Source organism: Tarenaya hassleriana, unplaced genomic scaffold (assembly GCF_000463585.1).
Source record: "Tarenaya hassleriana unplaced genomic scaffold, ASM46358v1 Cleome42, whole genome shotgun sequence".
NCBI lineage: Eukaryota > Viridiplantae > Streptophyta > Magnoliopsida > Brassicales > Cleomaceae > Tarenaya > Tarenaya hassleriana.
The window spans coordinates 172,753-194,109 of record NW_010966986.1 but is presented as its reverse complement, the minus strand read 5'-3'; the positions used below and the strand labels follow the sequence as shown (position 1 = coordinate 194,109).

General features: G+C 37.3%; 6 protein-coding genes across 6 annotated transcripts; 5 read left to right on the top strand and 1 right to left on the bottom strand.

Annotated features, from left to right (window-relative positions):
- The first annotated feature begins 3,601 nt into the window (after positions 1-3,601).
- Positions 3,602-5,946, top strand: LOC104824998 (RNA-binding protein CP31B, chloroplastic). Its single transcript, XM_010557215.2, has 4 exons — positions 3,602-4,217; positions 4,609-4,710; positions 5,289-5,570; positions 5,674-5,946. The coding sequence occupies exons 1-4, from the start codon at positions 3,678-3,680 to the stop codon at positions 5,740-5,742; spliced, it is 993 nt and encodes a 330-aa protein (XP_010555517.1). The 5' UTR covers positions 3,602-3,677; the 3' UTR covers positions 5,743-5,946.
- A 741-nt stretch (positions 5,947-6,687) lies between these two features.
- On the top strand, positions 6,688-8,181 carry LOC104824996. Its single transcript, XM_010557214.1, has 2 exons — positions 6,688-7,474; positions 7,570-8,181. The coding sequence occupies exons 1-2, from the start codon at positions 6,702-6,704 to the stop codon at positions 7,982-7,984; spliced, it is 1,188 nt and encodes a 395-aa protein (XP_010555516.1). The 5' UTR covers positions 6,688-6,701; the 3' UTR covers positions 7,985-8,181.
- LOC104825181 (uncharacterized methyltransferase At1g78140, chloroplastic-like) lies at positions 8,066-8,947 on the bottom strand. Its single transcript, XM_019203923.1, has 4 exons — positions 8,808-8,947; positions 8,611-8,722; positions 8,439-8,543; positions 8,066-8,350 (listed from the first exon to the last, which is right to left on the bottom strand). The coding sequence occupies exons 1-4, from the start codon at positions 8,927-8,929 to the stop codon at positions 8,195-8,197; spliced, it is 495 nt and encodes a 164-aa protein (XP_019059468.1). The 5' UTR covers positions 8,930-8,947; the 3' UTR covers positions 8,066-8,194.
- Positions 8,948-9,044: 97 nt separating this feature from the next.
- On the top strand, positions 9,045-9,443 carry LOC109117150. Its single transcript, XM_019203903.1, has one exon. It carries the CDS (start codon positions 9,045-9,047, stop codon positions 9,441-9,443), a length of 399 nt encoding a protein of 132 aa, XP_019059448.1.
- Positions 9,444-16,007: 6,564 nt separating this feature from the next.
- On the top strand, positions 16,008-18,617 carry LOC104824995 (protein ABHD17B). Its single transcript, XM_010557213.1, is given in 6 exon segments — positions 16,008-16,288; positions 17,329-17,365; positions 17,454-17,690; positions 17,800-17,847; positions 17,965-18,223; positions 18,226-18,617. Coding segments are annotated over 6 exon segments (1,071 nt in total). The 3' UTR covers positions 18,435-18,617.
- A 1,417-nt stretch (positions 18,618-20,034) lies between these two features.
- Positions 20,035-21,262, top strand: LOC104824994 (DEAD-box ATP-dependent RNA helicase 56-like). The gene is made up of 4 exons (XM_010557212.1): positions 20,035-20,130; positions 20,331-20,447; positions 20,690-20,790; positions 21,149-21,262. The coding sequence occupies exons 2-4, from the start codon at positions 20,332-20,334 to the stop codon at positions 21,211-21,213; spliced, it is 282 nt and encodes a 93-aa protein (XP_010555514.1). The 5' UTR covers positions 20,035-20,130; position 20,331; the 3' UTR covers positions 21,214-21,262.
- Positions 21,263-21,357: the final 95 nt, after the last annotated feature.

Sequence of the window (21,357 nt, the reverse complement as noted above, 5' to 3'; positions counted from 1 at the left end):
ATACATAGTCGAGTGGTAGTATAACATTATTATAAACCGTAAAATCTACCACCGATATAGCACAAAACTGTTCCCCAGAATATTAGTGTATCATAGTACGTAATTATACATGATCGGTAGTGGTTAGCTGTCCAGGTCTCCGATGTCCGATCCGCGGCTACTGCTGCTCACGACCTGAACACAACATTCTAAACTAATTGTTTAGAGAGTGAACTCGGGCGTAACCCAAAGTTCTATTCTCATGGAATCTGGGAAAGCAATATATATATATATATATATGCCAATAATCTAATAGATAGGAATCGAAAACATGACATCATGAGAATCATGTCACCAATCACAATCAAATCCGTACGACAAGTCGCAAAACAGAGTCCGTCAAATAGTCTCTACGCGCCCCATGCATAGGTAATATATATACTCCCCATGTGCATAGCACAACCACATCTCTCCTCGGAATCCATCTACTCCACCATCACTCGGATCCGACATAATTATAATTTTTTCCGCCCGAACACATCGCCCCACCCTAACATCGATGTCACCTCTCGATATTAGACGTGTCACCTCACTCCAACATTGATGTCACCTCTCAATGCCGGAGTTCACCAGACATCGGCTACAACCACGCCATCGACTATAACGGGAGAGCCGGTCGCTGCAACTCCCCCTCGCCGACCATCTGTCGCGGAAATACTTGTCAGGTTCGTGTCCGAACTTGGCAGAGTAAGTCTGTACCACCTCTTCGGGAGACACCAATCTACTGAAATCTTAGGCATGTGTAATGCCTCATCCTTGAGATAATCATATCCCGGAATTCGCTCCGTCGCTAGCGAAAATGTTGGCGCGGTTACCAAGAACCTTATTTTCTTCGTCATGCAATAATATCAACTACGATCGGCTATCTATGCAAGTCATCGGGATGCCTATAATCGTTCTATCGTTCGGACGTTGGCGCGATTATGTCATCGCTACATTCATAATCATATCCCATATGCGTGGCATTCGACCCGGATCGGATAGCCTATAAATGGGACGCAATCTCGCAAACATCATCCATTGAATCACAAACGTCCATTTCTACAATCACGCGCTAAACATTAATATGAACCCTTTTGAATTACATTAACGTTATGGCAGCTACTCCAATCACACACATTTATATAGTTTATTTACTATACATGCATTTCCGCTTGCGTAGTCTTTTAATTCTTCTTATAAATATTTATATATCTCTTTTCGGTCTATCCGGTTAAATTACCGAGTTGTACCTCCGATTTGACCTATCTGGTCCCGGTCCGTCCAGATAACCAGTTCGGTTCATTTCGGGGTTTTTAAACTTACCTATTATCCATTTTGGGTTCAAACTACGTGTGGTCCGATCTAACTATATTGAGTCGGGTCCCTCGCGCGGTTTATTTTCAGCGTTCCATTACTCTTTTTCTTTTTGGATCTCGACCGGACTAATTTTCGTCCAGACCGATCGGTCTAGAGTCTAGACCGATAGGTCTAGGATTCGGTTGTTCGTTCTCTCAGTTTCGGTGTGGTTCGTCTAGACCGGTCGGTCTGGGCGTCGTCTTCAACCTCTGGACTTCGCGGTTTCTTCTACAGCCCTAGACCGGTCGGTCTAACCCCTAGATCGGTTGGTCTACGTCTCGGATCTCATGAAAATCACACAAACACGCTCGATTTGCTATGGGTAATTCACCAAAACTCATATAATTTCATGTAGAAAACAAATCAAGCATCAATTTCGCACAAATCACACAAAAACCCAAACCCCATGACCACAGACTTCCGATTTAAACTCGAATTCGCTCATCTCGGGTTAACCTTGTGCGTTGGGTGATGAATGGAAAACTTGGTGATGCTCCTCGTGCTCTATGGGAACTAGGAAGAGGGTTAATACTTCATATTTGAGAGAGATTTTCGGGTTTGAAGTTGAAGAAGAATGAAGAGGGGGAATGATTAAGTAGAACTCGGATTTTTGGCGGATTTGTGACTAAAATCCAGACTCAGACCAATATTATTGCGTCTTAGGGTCCTAGGGTTGAAAAATGGGGATTTTGGTCGAAGATTGGCATCGGATTTCGACCAAAAATCGCGATCTTTCCGACTTTCCAGTGTCTAGAGTGATCGGTCTGCGTCTGAATCGGTCGGTCTAGGTCGCTATGTTCATCTGTTCTTGCCGACAGTCTGGATCGGTCGGTCTAGACCTCTGAACCGGTCGGTCCATATATATTTTTTAAATCCGAGTTATCATAGCAATGGTATATAACTTATTTACATAAATAATATAATAATTAATAATAATTTTATAATAATTTAATTTTGTTAATATATTTTCTGTACCAAATAAAATTTTGATATCATTTTTTTTATAACAATCATATCAATAAATTTAATAAAAATTTGTTTAATATAAAAAAATAATCCGTACATCGCGGGATCAATACTAGTCCATGAAAATATAACCGAAAATTATTCACAATCAATTTTTAGAAAAACAAATAAAATATTCGATTGTCTTTACACTTTAATTTTTTTTTAAAAAACAAACTATATTATATTTAATTTAAAAATATGAATAAAATTATTTAAAATTTATATTTTATTTTTAGTCTGCACAATACGATGAGGGTTATTACGGAGTAGAATAAAAAGTATGGAAAATACTAAATTGTTTTAGTGTAAATTTACGTGGTATTAATTAAGGCTCTAATCATCCTAATTATGATTTTCACAGTTTAAGGATTAAAGCTTTTGATTAAATTTTCTTAACCACTGAAAAATATAGTTGTAGTCCGTGTGGGGTTTTGTAAAAAAATATGAATAATAAAATGATATTTTTCTAATGCGGATTGCAAAACAATAACCATAAATGTATAAAAGTTAAAGATGATGAAAATTCAATTTCGGCCTCACGGAGGAGAGCCCATCTCCAACAACGTAGACCTACAAAGCCCAATATGATAACAATGCCTATTCGGCTATTCCCTTTTTTAAAATATATATATAATCGATTAAATTGGATATCCAAAATTCGATTATCGAATATTTAATAAAATGAGATCGGGTATAAAGTTAAAAAAAAATCGAAATTCGAATTTGGATTTAGATATAAAATTATAAGATGAATAATTATCTAACGGATATATCCGAAGAATTACAAATTTATAATTTTATCTCTATATTTTAATTATATTATATAAAAAAATTTTGTCAAAAATATTATATAAAATTTTAAACCTCGACTTATTTTAATTATGTTGTAAAATTGTAAAACTTATACATATTATACTTTATAAGTATCTTAACTATAGTTATATATTATATGTATTATATTTTTGTTGTTAGATTTAACTTTTTTTAAATATTTAGATTGGTCGTTTAATTTAACACCTAATCTCTGCAACTGTTAATTCTGAATTAGTTTAAAAACTAACAAGTCATTATTTTGACGTACGAATACTTTGATATAATATAATGTTTTGTTTGGAGTCTCAACCAACCAAACATATTTCATCCCATTTGATTTTTTTTTTATCAAACAGTTCTCTCTCTCTCTCTCTCTCTCTCTCTCTCTCTCTCTCTGCTTCCTTATCCTTTTTCCGACCTTTCTTCTTCTAAAACCCTTATCTTCCTCTTCTTTCTCCTCCATCTCTATCTCTGCAAAAATGTCTTCTTCAATATTAACCTCAAGCTTCAAGCCCTTACCCATGGCGGATTCTTCCTCGTCTACCCTTTTCTCTCTCCCTTCCATCTTCACCAGATCCAAATGCCCAAATTTCTCAACCCCCACCAAACCCATCAAACTTCACCTCTCTCTCTCTCGCTCTACCCTCGCTCTGAGCCACAAAACCCGCCATAAGAGCTTCTCCCGCCTCATCTCCTCCGTTGCCCAGACCTCGGATTGGGCTCAGCAAGGCGAGGAAGAAGGAGAAGACGGCAGCATCGGTGGCGCCTCCGTCGCCGTCGAGGACAACGAGGAGGGTTTCGAGACGGAGGCGAAGTTTTGGGATGGGGAAGGAGATGCGAGTGGGGCTGAAGACGGCGGCGGCGTGACGGAGGAGGAAGGCGCCGGCGGAGAGGAAGAGGAGGGGTTCCCGGAGCCGCCGGAGGAGGCTAAGCTGTTCGTCGGGAACCTGCCGTTCGACGTTGACAGTCAGGGCTTGGCTATGCTCTTTGAGCAAGCTGGTACTGTCGAGATTGCTGAGGTGATTGCTTGAAATTAGAATAGCTAAGAAAATGGAGAATCTTAATCTGTTGTGGTTTGGTGTGATCATCTGGTTGGTTCGTGTGCTTGTTGATAGATTATAACAAGCTGAGCTTTGCATCAATGGCGTGGTTCAATAGTAGTTGGTTTGGGGCCCCGATTAGGGTTCATGGATGAGAAAAAGTGTAATCTTTGGCTTCTGATTCTTCTGGGCATTTCTAGTTAGTGAGGGATTTGATGAGTTTCAGTGACCAGAATCTTGTGTTTTGAGTTCTTATCTTTATTTTAGATGTTTTCATGTCTTTACTGAGGCATTTTGATTAGTTCAAACCTTAATGATGTTGTATTGCGTATGCATTTGGTGATTTTTGCTTTGGATCTTGGGAATGCAGGTTATATACAATAGAGACACTGACCAGAGCCGTGGGTTTGGTTTTGTAACAATGAGTACAGTGGAAGAAGCCGAGACAGCTGTGGAGAAGCTCCATAGCTATGTAAGTGATCTTTTCAATTGGCGTGCCTAGTTTGATGAAGTTCGATAATGTGGATCGCATAAACGTAAAACTGCTATCGGTTTTTAACTTTAAACGGGGTTTCTTGTTATATACAATAGAGACACTGACCAGAGCCGTGGGTTTGGTTTTGTAACAATGAGTACAGTAGAAGAAGCCGAGACAGCTGTGGAGAAGCTCCATAGCTATGTAAGTGATCTTTTCAATTGGCGTGCGTCGTTAGATGAAGTTCGATAATGTGGATCGCATAAACGTAAAACTGCTATCGGTTTTTAACTTTAAACGGAGTTTCTCTTATGACAGCGTTTGCTTATTCTGTAATCTTTCCATTCGCGAGTCTCATATTTTATGGCCACCGATCTCTGAGTTTTGCTTGTGTTGCGAGTGCCTGTGGAATTTATTGTGAAGACTGCTTCACTTCAGCACTTCTTATCCGATACTCGGGAAATAACGAGAAAGTTGGGGACTTTCTGTATGATTTGGATTGTGAAAACATATATGATCATACCCTGTTTCAGTATCCATGATGGCGGTTTTCATCACGGTTTTACTTCTGACAGGAATTCAACGGTCGGAATCTGACAGTAAACAAGGCAGCTCCGAGAGGATCCCGGCCCGAACGCCCACCACGTGAGTATGAGCCTGCATTCAGGATCTATGTAGGGAACCTACCATGGGACGTGGACAATGCTCGTCTAGAACAGGTTTTCAGCGAGCACGGCAAAGTCATGGAAGCCCGCGTGGTTTATGACCGTGAGACAGGCCGTTCACGTGGTTTCGGGTTTGTTAAAATGTCCAACGAGACCGAACTCAATGACGCCATTGCCGCCCTTGATGGACAGGTATATATAAGTTCGAACTTGTCCTGATCTTCTAACACCCGTCTCTGTCGTTTTTTTTTGTCGGAGTTCATGATGATCTCTGGGTTTCCGTGTGTATGGACAGAACATGGATGGAAGAGCGATCAGAGTGAATGTAGCGGAGGAACGGAGCAGAGGCAGGCGTGGGTTTTGAGATATGAAGATGAAGATGAAGATGAAGATGATGAAGCCGTTTGTGACCTGTCTCTGAATCTTGTTTTACTTTTCTTTGGATGAGATTTACTGTCTTTGACAATTTTTGTCTGAAACTCCCAACACCTTCTTCATTTGCCATCCATCCTTGTCTTGTCCCCTTTTCGGGTTTGGTTATACAAAATCGACATAATCTGAACATCGATATCAAATTTGAACAATATTGAATGTTTTTGTATCAATAAAAATAAATCAAAATGAATTCAATATAATTGTTTTTTAGTTTGAACCTGAAACGTTTGAGAAAGAATTGCATCCACATCTCGTTTCTCTGTTAACATTAAAAAAAATAGAAACTATAGCTAAACATTTTAATTTACTCATTATGCGGTTCGTTTATAAGAGATCTATGTATTCGTATTTTAAATTGGAAAATAACCAAAGGATTGAAAACCTGAAACGTTTGAGAAAGAATTGAATCCACATCTCGTTTCTCTGTTAACATTATACCTAAATATTTTAATTTACTCATTATGCGGTTCGTTTATAAGAGATCTATGTATTCGTATTTTAAATTCCGATACCAATCGCCAAACATATGGAATGTAACTCTTTTTATTACCATTACATGGAAGTTAGAAATTATGATAACACATAGATATCCAAATAAAATTCATTCTTTTTATTTCAGTTTTATTATTTGATCGCACAATTACATTTAAATGTCTTACAAATACGTTTAAACATTTTAACATTATTACATCGGTTTGCAATTGTAGTTGTCTACTATTCTATCATTTATCTACCATAATATATATACATGTATATATATAACGTTCCACCGGAATCACAAATAGGCCCATTTTGTGGAAATGTAATGTTTATGATCTCTCAAAACGGCGTCGTCCCATCCAAACCACCCACCCCCCCCTCCTTGTATGCTGTAATGTCCTGACACCCATGCGGTATCTGGATGAACAGGTCGCTGTATCCAGAGCTCTCAATGGCATTGGCCTAGCCCTGGTCGCCCCGGCAATCCAGTCCCTAGTAGCTGACTCAACAGACGATACTAACCGTGGCACTGCATTTGGATGGTTACAGCTCACAGGCAACCTCGGCTCGATCATAGGTGGGCTGTGCTCTGTGTTAATAGCTCCCATAACCTTCATGGGCATCCCTGGTTGGAGAGTTTCCTTCCATCTCGTCGGGTTGATCAGTGTCATTGTCGGTGTACTTGTCCGTGTTTATGCTGATGACCCGCACTTTGGGAAAGACAGGGTTGAGGTTAATCAGAGAGTTCCCTGCAAGTCTTTGTGGTCGGAAATTAAGGATTTGGGTCGGGAAGTTGAGGCTGTCGTGAAAGTTCGGTCCTTTCAGATCATTGTGGCTCAGGGAGTGACCGGTTCGTTTCCTTGGTCGGCTCTGTCATTTGCTCCCATGTGGCTGGAGCTCATAGGGTTCTCTCATGGGAAAACTGCCTTCTTGATGGGTCTTTTCGTGGCTGCATCTTCTCTCGGAGGCTTACTCGGAGGGAAAATGGGGGATCTCCTTTCGACCCGTCTTCCCAACTCTGGCAGAATCATCCTGGCTCAGATCAGTTCCGCCTCAGCCATCCCGCTCGCTGCCATACTCTTATTGTTCTTACCATATGATCCTTCCACTGTTGTGATCCATGGTTTGGTCTTAGTCGTGTTAGGTCTGTTTGTTTCTTGGAATGCTCCCGCCACCAACAAGTAAAGTTTCTCTTGTGTGAAACACATTGTTCTTGTCGTCACTCTATGACTTTGGTGTTTCTCTCTAACGTTGTTCCGCTTTGGCGACAATGCAGCCCCATCTTTGCAGAGATCGTTCCAGAGAAGTCACGGACAAGTGTCTATGCTTTGGACAGATCATTTGAGTCGGTTCTGTCATCGTTTGCTCCTCCTATTGTCGGAATTCTGGCACAGCATGTTTATGGATATAAGCCGATCCTGCAAGGGTCAACAAGATCAGAGGAGATAAACGCAGATAGAGAGAACGCAGCTTCCCTGGCAAAAGCTCTGTATACATCTATAGGAATCCCAATGGCGGCCTGCTGCTTCATCTACTCCTTTCTCTACTGCACATATCCTATCGACAGGCAACGGGCTCAGATGGAAGCCTTGATCGAGTCAGAGATGCATGAACTGCTTCCGGAAAGTTCTGCAGGAGAGCCATCCGTTAAGGAGGCAAGTGTGACCGAAATGGAGTATGAGGGATGTTGAAGATGAGATGGGTCCCGATCAGGACAAAGAGAAACCGTTGATTTATGCAGCTGAGGTTTGGAAACGTAGGTAGATAGTTCATAGCAAAAAGAACAGGAAACTTCACTCAAACAGTATTGGTACAGGAAATGTACACACGCTGTACAATGAGATTATTGTATACAGTGTCAAGGAAAGATATTTTGTTTTCCTCTACATTTATGTTGTGGGTTAAAAGGTAAATCTTATCTGGGTTTTGTAGCGGATAGCATTATAAAGAGTCCATTCTTCACGCTTGTTGAATCCAACCAGTCCACAAGCTCTGCAGATGTCTTCGAGCTCACGCTCGCTTAGAAAGAAGTGAGAACCCAAATACCTTGTCGCCTCCTGACATGCACACCCCCGATGAATACACAATCAGCCATGGACAGGGAAGCAATGTATGCGAAGAAAATGGAGAGTAGACTGAGTTTACCTGGCAAATATTCCTCGAGAACGGGATAAAACTTAAAGGCTCATAGATGAATGTGGTGGCAACAAATACACCTCCAGGCCGAAGAACACAGCTTATTTCAGCAACCTACAAGATCCAGAAGAAACGTTGAGAGCATTCCCAGATTATCCAAGGTGTTCAAATAAGGACTTACTGCTGAGGTGGGTGAAGGCCAGCACTGCAAAGCAGCACCAGCATGCACAGCGTCCACTGAACCTGAAAGGAAGGGAAGTCTAGAGATGTCTGCCCGAACCAGAACGATCTTCCTGGAAAGGAAGACTAGCAAAGTAAAAATTATGATCCAAATCTTAGAAAACAGATGTTCATATACTACAAGTGGAAGCCTTTTACTCTTTGGGGAAGTTTTCTTCTTGATTTACGAATTCATAGCACTGTTGCAGCATGTTCTCTGAGTAATCCAGGGCAATCACTTGGGAGAACAATCCGCTTCTGGCGAATAATCTGGAAAACATCCCGCTGCCGCAACTGGCGTCGATCCCCCCCCCCTCTATTCTGCTGCTCGAGGTAAAAACCCTTGGAAGTCTGGAACGTGAGCTCTCTCTCTCTCCTTCAACCTCCGAAGAACAAATGTCCAATTTGATGCAGAAACTCCTCAAGAACACTCCTTCTCTCAGATTGATCTCATCCTTAAGCCACCAAAATCTCCCAAAACCCTATTTTCCTTCGATTCCTCGATCAACGGTTCACCCTGTTGAACAAAACCCAGATCCTTTTATCAATCCGGTGATCCTCGGAAACGCGGAACGCGACGAGTCTCTGAAGTTCTTCCCGAGTTTTCCATTTGGTTACTCTCTGGATCCAATTTCATTCCCCGTTTCGGGTGTGTCGGAGGTTACTGAGTCCGAGGACTCCGTGTCGGAAGATTCAGGCACTATTTATGCTGATAGCGTGAAGAAGAAGAGGAAGAAGAAGATGAACAAACATAAGTACAATAAACTCAGGAAGCTTCTCCGGAGGAAGACCTAAGAGGGTTTCGGGCTAATCCATGAGAGGCGAAAGGAAGATAAGCTGGCATTTTTTTTTTGGGAAATCGCAAAAAGTAGATCTTTTTTTTTTGTCACCTTGATCATCTCTCTAAGTTGGCAATGCCATCTGCATAGCTTGTGCTACAGACTCTTCTTAGTTTCTTTGGTTGGCTCATTGAAGGAAGATTACCATTAGTGATCCGATCCCTCTCAGGATGTTGCAAACTATGTTAAGAAACCTGTTGCCCGGTCAACGAATTTGTGTTTGAGATTTGATGATCCAATAATACCATCCTGGGGGCCTGCATTTACATGTACGTGCAGGGCCTTCAGCCTTGTGCTTCAAGAACAGAGACATTTTGATTGATGCTTTACATTTTGTGTCCACACTGTAGCATTATGTGTTTCTGAGCTGAAGATATCCTTGGAACAGTTTATACTTGTAGATGTTATCGAAGCGAGCAATGGCGATATTCAGGACGTGTTCTTGTTAGGAGCATTCTGAAATTACATCAGTCACCTACTTTTTCTATGAATCTTATGGAGCATAGATGCAAAGGGTCTCAATTTCTAATGGCATTATAGCAAAGGTCTGATCTGGACTGGTACTTAGGATACTATTGGTTGTTGATTTAGATTGAGGATTGTAAATCATACTGTCTTGAAGTAATGCTGTTCCCGTTATCGGGTAGATGTACATGGAAACATGAATTCAACCAATTTTAGTTTCTTGCTTACTCCACGTATCCATCTGTTGTCAAGGAAGACCATCTCAGTAGCTGCTGCATGAGACTTGTTGGGAATATTTTTTGGAATGCATAATTGATTTATGTTCTGCGTGTACGGACTTCTTCTCGTCCAGGTCTGGGTCTGGTCCTGCTCGGGTCCTGTCTAACAACGTAGCTCAGTAGAAATCATGGGAAAGGACGGAATCTCTTTATGCTTAGATGGGTAATTGTTAGTTAGAAGCTGCTGAAGAAGAATCATGGAGGGGGTTTACGATTATCTTAGGAAACAAAATGAGTCTCTTGTAGCATCTGCATTGTTTGCCATGGATGAATTTGGATCTACCAGACACTTTTTTTTCCCTCTGATATGCATTATGCATATGTGCATTTGAGAGCTTTGGACAAACTAGATGTATACCCATTTCAGACAGGTATTACAGATTGTCTAAAGTGTGGACCTATTGCATGATCAGACTGTATAGCTGCTCCTACAGGGCATCTCTGGTTTCCCCCTTTGTTCTCTTGATCTGGACATTTCTTTTTGTTTGAACATGAGAAAAGATCATATAGTGTTATCTCTGTATGGGCCACTTGCCCTCTCACCCTTCTGAATAGTCTAATTTGGAACTGGTCCTACTGTGCTTTGTCTTGCTTTTTGTTGCCTGTGGTTTACAATCACTACACATGTATTGTACACTCATATGTTAGAACAAGGTTTAGATTGTCAAGATCGAGCATGAAATAGAATCACGAGTTTGATTGAGTTTTTACGTGAATCAACTGCTGCTGGTTCGGCAACTTGGCCAATCTCGATCCGGAATCATGAAGTTGCAGTCTTGTTTCTCCATTCTTCCCCTCCTCTGCTCCCAACACTTTCTTGAAACTCGCATGGAATGCCATTGCTCATTTAGTTCTATGTATTTGTGGTGTCAAGATCCATATCTGTACTGTTATTGCGACAAGTTTTGGTCCTTCCACACTCTTATCACTTGCTCATTTATTGTGTTAGATGTTGTGACCCGATGGTGAACTACTCAGTTGTTATTTCTGGTTATATCAAAGTCTAGAAGTTCGAGTTCATCGAATGCGAAATCGCATGGATCGAAGTAAATCAGCAGAGACCCTGCAACTCTTTTGATCTGAAACTGGAAATGCACCTGTCTGTTTTTGCAGTGAAGATGATGATGGTCCATAGCCATGCCTGTTCTGTTTCAAAACCTTCACTGTAATGTCCATTTTGTCCTGTTTCTGTGTAGAGAAGAAGAAGAAGAAGAAGACGAAGAAGATGGGTTTGTAGCAGAAAGAGGGCCAATCTCCACATACGGAAGAAAAAGGGAAAACTTGACAAGAGACAAAAGGAGACAAAGCGGAGGATTCAATGTAATAGATCTCAAGATAAATGTCTGAGGCTTCAACAACAAATCCTGTCTTGGAACTTTCTTTCAATCTTCTGGACCACTCAAACTTCCCACTGCCTTTGTCTCTCCATTTATTACCATTTTGTATCCGTGCATTTTATTATTATTTGTTCTTTATTAGTGCCGTTTCATATAATATTAAATTGTTCAAAATGGAATTTTTTTTAAGGATTATGGAATCTTCTGAACCAATGAGAGAGATGCGCGTGTCGCTTTTCTTTTAGAATTAGGAGGATAAATGGAAAATGACACTTGTTTTTCGACGTCCAAATGTGCTTTCATTTTATAATTGTTGGCCGAATTAATTGTTATATAATATATTTATAGCATTAGTAGTATTTTTTTTTAATCAATATTTCTAACGATCGGAGGCCGCTACGGAATGATAGAACTATCTCACATACTAACATGAGATATTTTAGCGTGTTTTGTTCTCACTCGTATACATCATGAAAAATACTTCTCATGAAGGCACTCATACTAAAACTACTCCAAAACGAGTTTAATTTTGGAGTTCTTTCGATATGGGCAACCGAAAAGTTAGATTCATCTTGTTAATATAAATAGTTCAATCAATTCTTTTAAAATATCTTTGACTCTGTAGTACAATACCTATACAACTTTCGGATTCCTCTCATTCCGATGCATTCGATTCATCATGTATCTCCTACTCAGAAGCTCGTCAGGAGTCGTCATTTTCCGTACTTCTCGCATTGGCGATCATTCTCCGATCTCCTACGATATCCACGCTATCACATTATTTATCTAGGACTTATTTACTTTTTTTAATCAGCATTTAACATTGGGGTTTAAAAAATTAGCTCCAAGCGTAATCTGGTTATATTTAGATTAGATTTAATGATAGATTGGATTGAATTTATAATAAAAAAATATAATGATAATTATAAGTTTTTGGGTTCAAATAAAGAATGCAAATAAAAACTTAGAAATATGAAATTACGATATAATTACATTTTAGTCCATTTATAATTTAAAAATTAAAGATAAATATTTTAGTTTGGATATATATCATTTAAAATCAAACAAAATTAATGAACCTATCATAAAAAACTATAGATGGATATAATTTTAAAAATTAAATTAATCAAATTCAAATGGAATATAAAATTTTAAAAAATAATTAAGTTGAAATAATTTGAGATTGAATATAAAATAAATATTAATAAATTTTTAAAAATGAAACCACAAAAATAAAAATTTAACTCAATTAAAATTGACAAATGTAAAGAAATAAAAATGCTAAGCATGTGGGAATTAAAAGTCAACTCTATCTTCCCGATCCGTTGAACAACAGCTTAGTAGAGTATATATAGTTTTGAAAAAAATAATAAACTATTATTGGTAGTTGGATGGCAAGTATCTTTCTAAATTGTAATTAATAATGTAAATATAAATAAACATATGGGTCCAACCTTAATTCTACATAATTATACTTATAATTTTAAATATTATTGAATCAATTTCCTAAATTAAGGTGTCAAAATGAGGATCAAAACTGAAGTTTAGTACATTTTATTTCAAATCATAAATTAGATTTAATATTGTTTATTTTTATTATATTTCTTTTTTTATTTTTAGTTTTAAAATTATATTAATATTATTATCTTTATCTAATTTAATTTAGGTTCTCGTTTGTAAAACTTATATTTTTAAAATGAACTTCGTTTTTCATTTCATACTGAATTTATTTGATTTTAAAAATATATATCCATTTACTTTTAAAATTAGATTCAAACTTCATTAAAATTTATCGTTTAATTTTAAAATATCATTTTTTATTTTAATTTGTTATATATCTATTCAAATTTTTAGTTAACTTGGTTTCAATCATAATTATTATATCAAATTCAATTAGAATACCATTATGTTTATTCCATTCAATTCAATTTTCCATTTTAAACTCTAAATACATTTGAAACTAAAGTTTAAACAATTTTTAAATAAACGAACAATTGTTTTATTATAAAACCTCCGAGGTTAAAAGGAACATATGTATATATATATATATATATATATATATATGTTGAAAAAAACAAACATATGTAATCCATTAATAAAAAGAAACGTTGAAAAAAAAGGATATATATGATATGTAGTATATGCATGTGATATGTATTATGTATATATATACATGTGATTATGAAAATGAATATATGTATATGGTCCCCTCCCACGATGCGGCCTGAGAATTGCTTCAAAGGTCGACCAACCAGCCACGTGTACTCAAACCTGTCTTACATGTTTACAACCTGTAAATTCACTCCTTATTTCTTATTTTATTTCCTTTTCTCCAATTTTTAAAAAACCTTTTAAGCTGGTTTATAATTTGTTTAGGTATTTAAGTTTGGGTTATTCAAAATAATGAAAAATTAATATTTTTTATTAAAATTTAAAATATAATCAAATCTAAACTAATATTTATTTATATAAAATCATATATATATATATATATATTAAAATTTATAATACATATCATCATCATCACTATATATTACTGAATATATGCGATTCTTATATAAAAAATATAATTATTAAAGTGATTAAACTTGTAAATTGTGTAAAACATGATTTTTATATAATTTATAAGTTCATCGGTTGTTTGACCCGATTATATTTTTTATAGGATCATGAAGACCATATGAATGAGATTCTCCACGTGAGAATTCGAATCCGAGTTAGGAAGAAGCAAAACTCTTTTATTTACCGATTGAGTCATCTAGTATTGGGTAAAAAAATATAATATTTAGAACAAAAGTAAATTATAACAAAAAATTATTTCCTTGTGTAATTATATTTTCTAGTTAATATTTCTTTAGACATAGGAAATAAATTTTTAAAAAAATTACTTTTTTTTTTTGTGGTTTTGAGTTTCTTCTTCAAAACACGGTTTTCACTTTTTTTTTGGGGGGTAAAAATAGTTTATGAAAAAAAAAACCCTAAAATGTAGGGGGCGTTCAAAAAAGAGTCAAGTAAAGTCTCCTCAAGGCGAAAGGGTTATGCAATTGCCAATAATACACGCGAGAGAGACGGTGGCAGCGATCATTATTAATCTTGTGGCTAATATTATCATTGCCCCTCTAAAAAAAATATATACAAAAAAACAAAATCCAACCTTACATTAAGATATTGAAAATTATTTTTTAAATAATGGGGAGTCCAAAGACATTCTAACCTTCAATAAATAAGTGTGTGTATATATATATATATGTTGTATATATGTTTAAGGTGTTATCATTTTTTTATTGGATAATTTAAGGTGTTATCATTTTAAATTTTTAATACTGTTCAAACACTCCAATAAAAATATTTTTATATATAAAGGATATAGATTGATTTTATAACCGTTGTAAGATGCAGAAAAAACCTACTTGACGATTTTTAGGAGTCAGTTTAAGCTTCCGTACACTTCAGATTACAAATAAATTCGTTAATGTTGTATAATGCTACATTTTCTACGGAATAATATAAGCAAGAAAACTTTTAAATAAAAACTTTTATTTTAACTAGAGCAGATATTATGGACTTCGCTTTCTCTGTCAGATTTTTATTAAAAGATTGATTTTAAAAAAAAATAGTTTTTACAGTTTTTTATAGTTTTATGTTTGATTTGTTTAAAAATTATATATAATTAATTAATAATTCCGTATTATTCAATTTAACTCCTAATTCTCATATAGATAGATTGTCTCAGTAAAACTATGAAAACAATGATGATAAACACATTTTTTTACAATGTATAAATCTTTTTGCTTTAAAAATAATTCATTGTAATATTATATGGTGGCAGGCATAAAAAAATATGTTTTCCGAAATCGGGGAAATAAATAAATTTTAAAAAGAAAAAATATAATAAATACATAAACTGCAGATCCCTCTGTCCCCTTCCCTTCTCTCTATTTGCTTAGCAAAACGCACAAAAAAAGAATAGAAAGAGAGAGAACGAGAAGGAATGTCTCCTCGCAATCATAATCATCATCACCTTCTTCCTCTCCTGAGCTGAAACTCCATACGAGTTCCTCAGTCACTTACACACACACACGCACGCGCATATACAATACATATACTGAGGGAGGGAGAGGGAGGGGCTGTGGATTCGGCTTCTGAGATGGGAGGTGTGACGTCATCAATGGCGGCGAAGTTCGCGTTTTTTCCGCCGAACCCGCCGTCGTACAAGCTCGTCAGGGACGAAGCCACGGGACTTTTGCTCATGGACCCATTTCCCCACCGTGAAAACGTCGACATTTTGCGCCTTCCCACGCGCCGTGGAACCGAGGTCGTCGCCATGTACGTCAGATATCCCATGGCGTCGACGACCCTTTTGTATTCTCACGGTAACGCCGCCGATATCGGCCAGATGTATGAGCTCTTCATCGAGCTTAGTATTGTGTGCGTTCATCAATGGCGGCGAAGTTCGCTTTTTTCCCGCCGACCCCGCCGTCGTACAAGCTCGTCAGGGACGAAGCCACGGGACTTTTGCTCATGGACCCATTTCCCCACCGTGAAAACGTCGACATTTTGCGCCTTCCCACGCGCCGTGGAACCGAGGTCGTCGCCATGTACGTCAGATATCCCATGGCGTCGACGACCCTTTTGTATTCTCACGGTAACGCCGCCGATATCGGCCAGATGTATGAGCTCTTCATCGAGCTTAGTATTCACCTCCGCGTCAATGTCATGGGGTAATTTCTTATGTGCTTAGTGTTGCTTCTGATTCAGTGGTTTCTCGCTCTCCAGTTCCTGAGTTTTTGTTTCTAGGTTTTGGGTTATTTGGTTATTGTAATCGAGGTGGGTTTAAAATGTTCCGATTGGGTTTTCTCTCTGAGTAGGCTAAGGATCTAGCTCCCAAAATCATCTGGCTTCTTTCTTTTTGGTTTGTGAACAGATGTCGGGTTTCTATTTTGAGTAGATTTGAAGCACCCAGATGAGATTTTTGGCAGAAATCTCAGATTTCAGAATGCAGAAGCCAAGAATCTCTGTGTTGAAATCGATTGGGTTTGAGGTTACTGTGATGGGATTGAAGTGGATAGAAATACCCACACGAAGTTTGTGGCTAAAATTTCGCTTTCCTGGGTTGATTGAAAAGAGGGTTTGAATCTCTCATATGAAATTTTTTGGCTGCTTTCTGGTTTTCTACGTCTGTAAGACATTGGATCTTGCGGACAAAACCTTGTTGCGTCTTGGAGCTTTCCTCTTTCGGGTTCGTACTGATTCAGGAACTGTGTTGACTGTCAGGTCTAGAACACTGAAGTAGTTCTGATGGATGTATGAGTTTTGGTCTTTGGTAGATTGGTCAGAGTAGATTAGGGTTCTTGTTTAGGATGACAAATCTGATGACTTCAATAAACCCTTCTAGTTTTAGACATTCAAGATCTGTTTCTAAATTTAGCTTCTGCTGCATGTTTTCTCTTTTATTGGAAACAAGATCCAATACTTCAGTTACAATGTTGAGGAACAAATAGATTATCATCTGAAATAGTTCCAAAACCTTGGACTACAATGCTATTTACTTGAATCCTTGTGCATTCGGGTTAGATTTTGTTGATATCTATGTTGAAATTTACCTGAATTTACGTTGACTTCCATAAAATTCAGAACTCATCCTTTGGAATAACCTGTTAAGTGCAGCTGTTAACTGTTGCTGTACAATATGCAGAAAGAGATTTTCCCAAGATCATGCAATTCATGTTAATGTCCTCTATAATATATTCCGGTTTTGCAGGTATGATTACTCAGGTTACGGCCAATCATCTGGGAAGGTGAGTGACTCGAGATCTGAAAGTCGTTGGTTTTGTCATAAAAACACGGCCCGTGTATGATAAGGCACATGATTCTTTCTTGTTGCAGCCAAGTGAACAAAATACTTATGCTGATATTGAAGCTGCTTACAAATGTCTGGAAGAAAACTATGGAGCAAAGCAGGAGAACATTATCCTCTATGGTCAATCTGTGGGTAGTGGCCCCACCGTCGATCTTGCTGTACGTTTGCCTCGACTAAAAGCTGTTGTTCTTCACAGTCCGATACTGTCTGGGCTGAGAGTTATGTATCCCGTTAAGCGCACTTATTGGTTTGACATATACAAGGTAGACATGTTATTTCTGTATCTATACATATGTTGTCATTATCAAAAGCTTCACTTATGTGCATATGCTTTCTGTTTTCCCTGACTTCCGGGTTTTTTATTGTCTCCAGAACATTGACAAAATACAGTTGGTGAAGTGTCCAGTGCTCATAATTCATGTAAGTGTTTGTAATCAACATCCTTTTAGTCGTGAATTTATGAACTTTAGTGTAACATTGCTCGGTATGTCATTAGCTGATCATCAGTTTTCATGGCGAGAACTTGTTGAAATTCAGGGAACGGCTGATGATGTGGTCGACTTCTCGCACGGGAAGCAGCTCTGGGAACTCTGCCAAGAGAAATATGAACCCTTGTGGCTGAAAGGGGGAAACCATTGCGATCTTGAGCTCTTCCCGGAATACATTCGCCATCTCAAAAAGTTTGTGTGTGCAGTCGAGAAATCACCTTCTAGAAGAAGCATCTCTTCTTCTAGAAGGAGCATAGATGGGTATGAACCTCCGAGGCACAGCACAGATAGGCCGAGGAAGAGCACAGACCGAAGAGCGTGGATAGGCTGAAGTTCCACGAATACAAGTTCAGCCACGTGGAGAAACCCGAGAAGCTGAAGCTCCCCTTCGAGGAAATGGAGAGGTCGAGGAGAAGTGTGGATGTATGCAGGGATAAGTCTCACAGAAACGTCGAGCAGCCGTTTGAGAGAGCTCGAAAGAGCGTGGATTGGTTGGACAGAACTCGGGTTACTGAATAGGAGGAGGAGGAGAAAGGGTATCATCAAAATCGTTTCTTTTGTAAAAATTTCGCTGGAGTGTTGTTCAAATTATTGGGTTTCAGGGCTTTTGTGATGTGGGTTTTTTTTTTTAATTTTATGTCAAAGATGGATTCAACAGAAAGATAGAGAACCACCATGTTTGGTATGTTCTTCCTTGCCATTGTTGTTGATGTATTGTTGTGGGACGAGGTGAAGACCAGAAACTCTTCATAGGCTACTTTTATGTATTAGAGAAATGCGGTGGTATGACTTGATTGACTAAGGTTCTTTCTACATATTGGTACGATTAGGCTCGAGCCCCGAAGTTCGGTCCGAGTCCATCCGAAAAATATCGAGTCTTGGACCTAAGTTTTTCGACCCGAAAAAAATTGGGTTTTCGAAGCGGGTTTAATTCGAGTTTCGACTCCGATTCGAATAGAAAAAAGAAAAAAAATAAAATTACATGTGAATTGAATGTGTTGACCCGATCTAGTCCGATCTGAACCTGAAACTTATAGGGTCGGGTTTGGATTTGATTATATAGGTCCGAAAAAATCTGATCGACCCAAACCTGAATCCAAAACTCTCGGATCGAATGCAGGCTCAAACCAAATCAGGTTGGGTCGATCTGATTGACATGCCTAACCCAATCCGGCCCGATTGACACATCTAAATGCAATCATAACAAAATTTATAAAATCAAAGCGTAAATTTTTTATATAGATTTTGACAATGTTTGAATAAAAAGAACAAACACTATGAAAACGTTCATATTCGCAACCGAAAATGCAGTGGTATAATCAGTCGTATTTTATTCGTTATAGATTTTTGTTTATCTTATGGTTGTATTGTGTATACAATGGTGGGTCCTTAAAAGTATAATCAAATAGAATAATATTTCTGAATAAACACATCTATTTCTTTTTTTTCAAACAAATTTAATAGAATATTAAGGGAATAACATTAAATATGAAAACAGGAAAACTGATACGAGTATAATTTATAGAGATTATATGTAAAAACGAATGGATATATTTTTTCAATTTTAAATATTTAAAATCGAAAATAAGTAAATTCAAAATAAATCCGAACTTGAAATATCAACGCCACTGTAAAAATTTTGCGTAATGGTCAATGTTGAAATTCAAGAATATTGGTGTGTGCATATATCTGGTAGTATTTTTCATGTTATTATGTGATATAATGTAATGTGTTCATGAACAAATGAAGCCAACTAGTGTCGTCATGCTCATGTTTTGCTCGGGTTTAAAAGAAAATTAATATAGTTAAACACATTATTTGGATAATCTCTAGAGGTTTGACAACAATCATATATAATTTTTATTAAATTAAAATTTTAAATATATAGTTATGGTTATACAAAACAAATCCATTACAATATTATAAAAAAAAATAGATTTTTTATTGAAATACATGCATGATTCATCTAAAAATTTTATTAGTGAGCAACAAATTAATCACGTGAGGCCCAATAAGTGTCACTTATAGGCCCATATTTGATTACGGGCTTAGCGTGAGATTTATTTATTTATTTATTTATCTTTGCTTTTTTTTCCCGTCTTTTAAATTACTATTTGAAGATACGCTCCTCTTATCCCTTGTGCTACAGACTCGGAGATTTCCAAACCCTAACCCTAGCCTTAGATTTCCAGATCCATCGTCGCTCAGTTCTTAGGTATCATTTCCACTCAAATTCTTACTAGATCATCTCTTGTTGTTGTCATTTCTACTGAATTTTTCTGTTATCGGTTGAGTTACGAGCTCGAAAACCCTAAACTTCATATAGTTTCCAGCGCTTTTTGTTCTCGATGGGTATATGCATACATTTTCCGCTGAATCTAGAGGTTCTGATCTGATTTTGTTTGATGTATTCAGTATGGGAGACACTAGAGACAACGAAGCCTACGAGGAGGAACTTTTGGACTACGAGGAAGAAGACGAGAAAGTCCCCGATTCTGCTGGAAACAAAGCCAATGGCGAGAATGGCAAAAAGTTAGTGGTTTTTATCTTTAAATATGTTTGTAAAGAAATTAGGTTATTTAGATTCGACATTGTTGCAATATTTTCGCATGTAAACAGCACAAATGTCCATCATTTGTTTTCATCTTAAGTTAAGTAGTTAGGCAATTTGTTAGTTCTTCTATGGGAAAGTATATGGTGTAGAAGTGTGATTTGTGGTAATTCTTATTGGAACTCTTTAGCCTTTTCTGATTGCTTTTACTTCTTTTACGCAGAGGTTATGTGGGAATACACAGTTCAGGATTCAGAGACTTCCTTTTAAAACCTGAGCTTCTCCGAGCTATTGTTGACTCAGGGTTTGAACATCCTTCTGAAGGTAAGAATATCTCTCTCCTCACCATATTTCTTTCTTTTTGTGTTCTTTCAGAGAAGTTTGTTAGGGATGGACTTGAGTTGATATGTAAATGTGTGCATCTGAGTCGACTCGTGGGCATAATTCTCTGTGATATGATTTATAGATATTTTTGGGTAATCTACTGCTGAGAAGAATTGGTGCTGTGGGAAAGAATATATTGTGTTATTTCTTGTTGACTCTGAGTCACCTCACTAAGATCGAAACAATTTGTGGAATTAAATTTTGTTTTTATTTTTAGGGCTATACTTTCTATTTTCTCTTATCATTTCTTTTTTGTTCTTTTTACCTATTGACTTTATTCTGAATTTACTGTTTTCAGGTAAAAATCTATTTCAAAATATTGATTTGGAGCCAACTTGCCGTTTGGTAAACCCATCCATTTAAAGGACAGGGACGGTATAGTTTACTCATAAAGGGTTGCTTCGGTGCAATTTTCTTTGGTCGCAGCCACATATTATTATTATTATTATTATTATTATTATTATTATTATTATTATTATTATTATTATTATTATTATTATTATTATT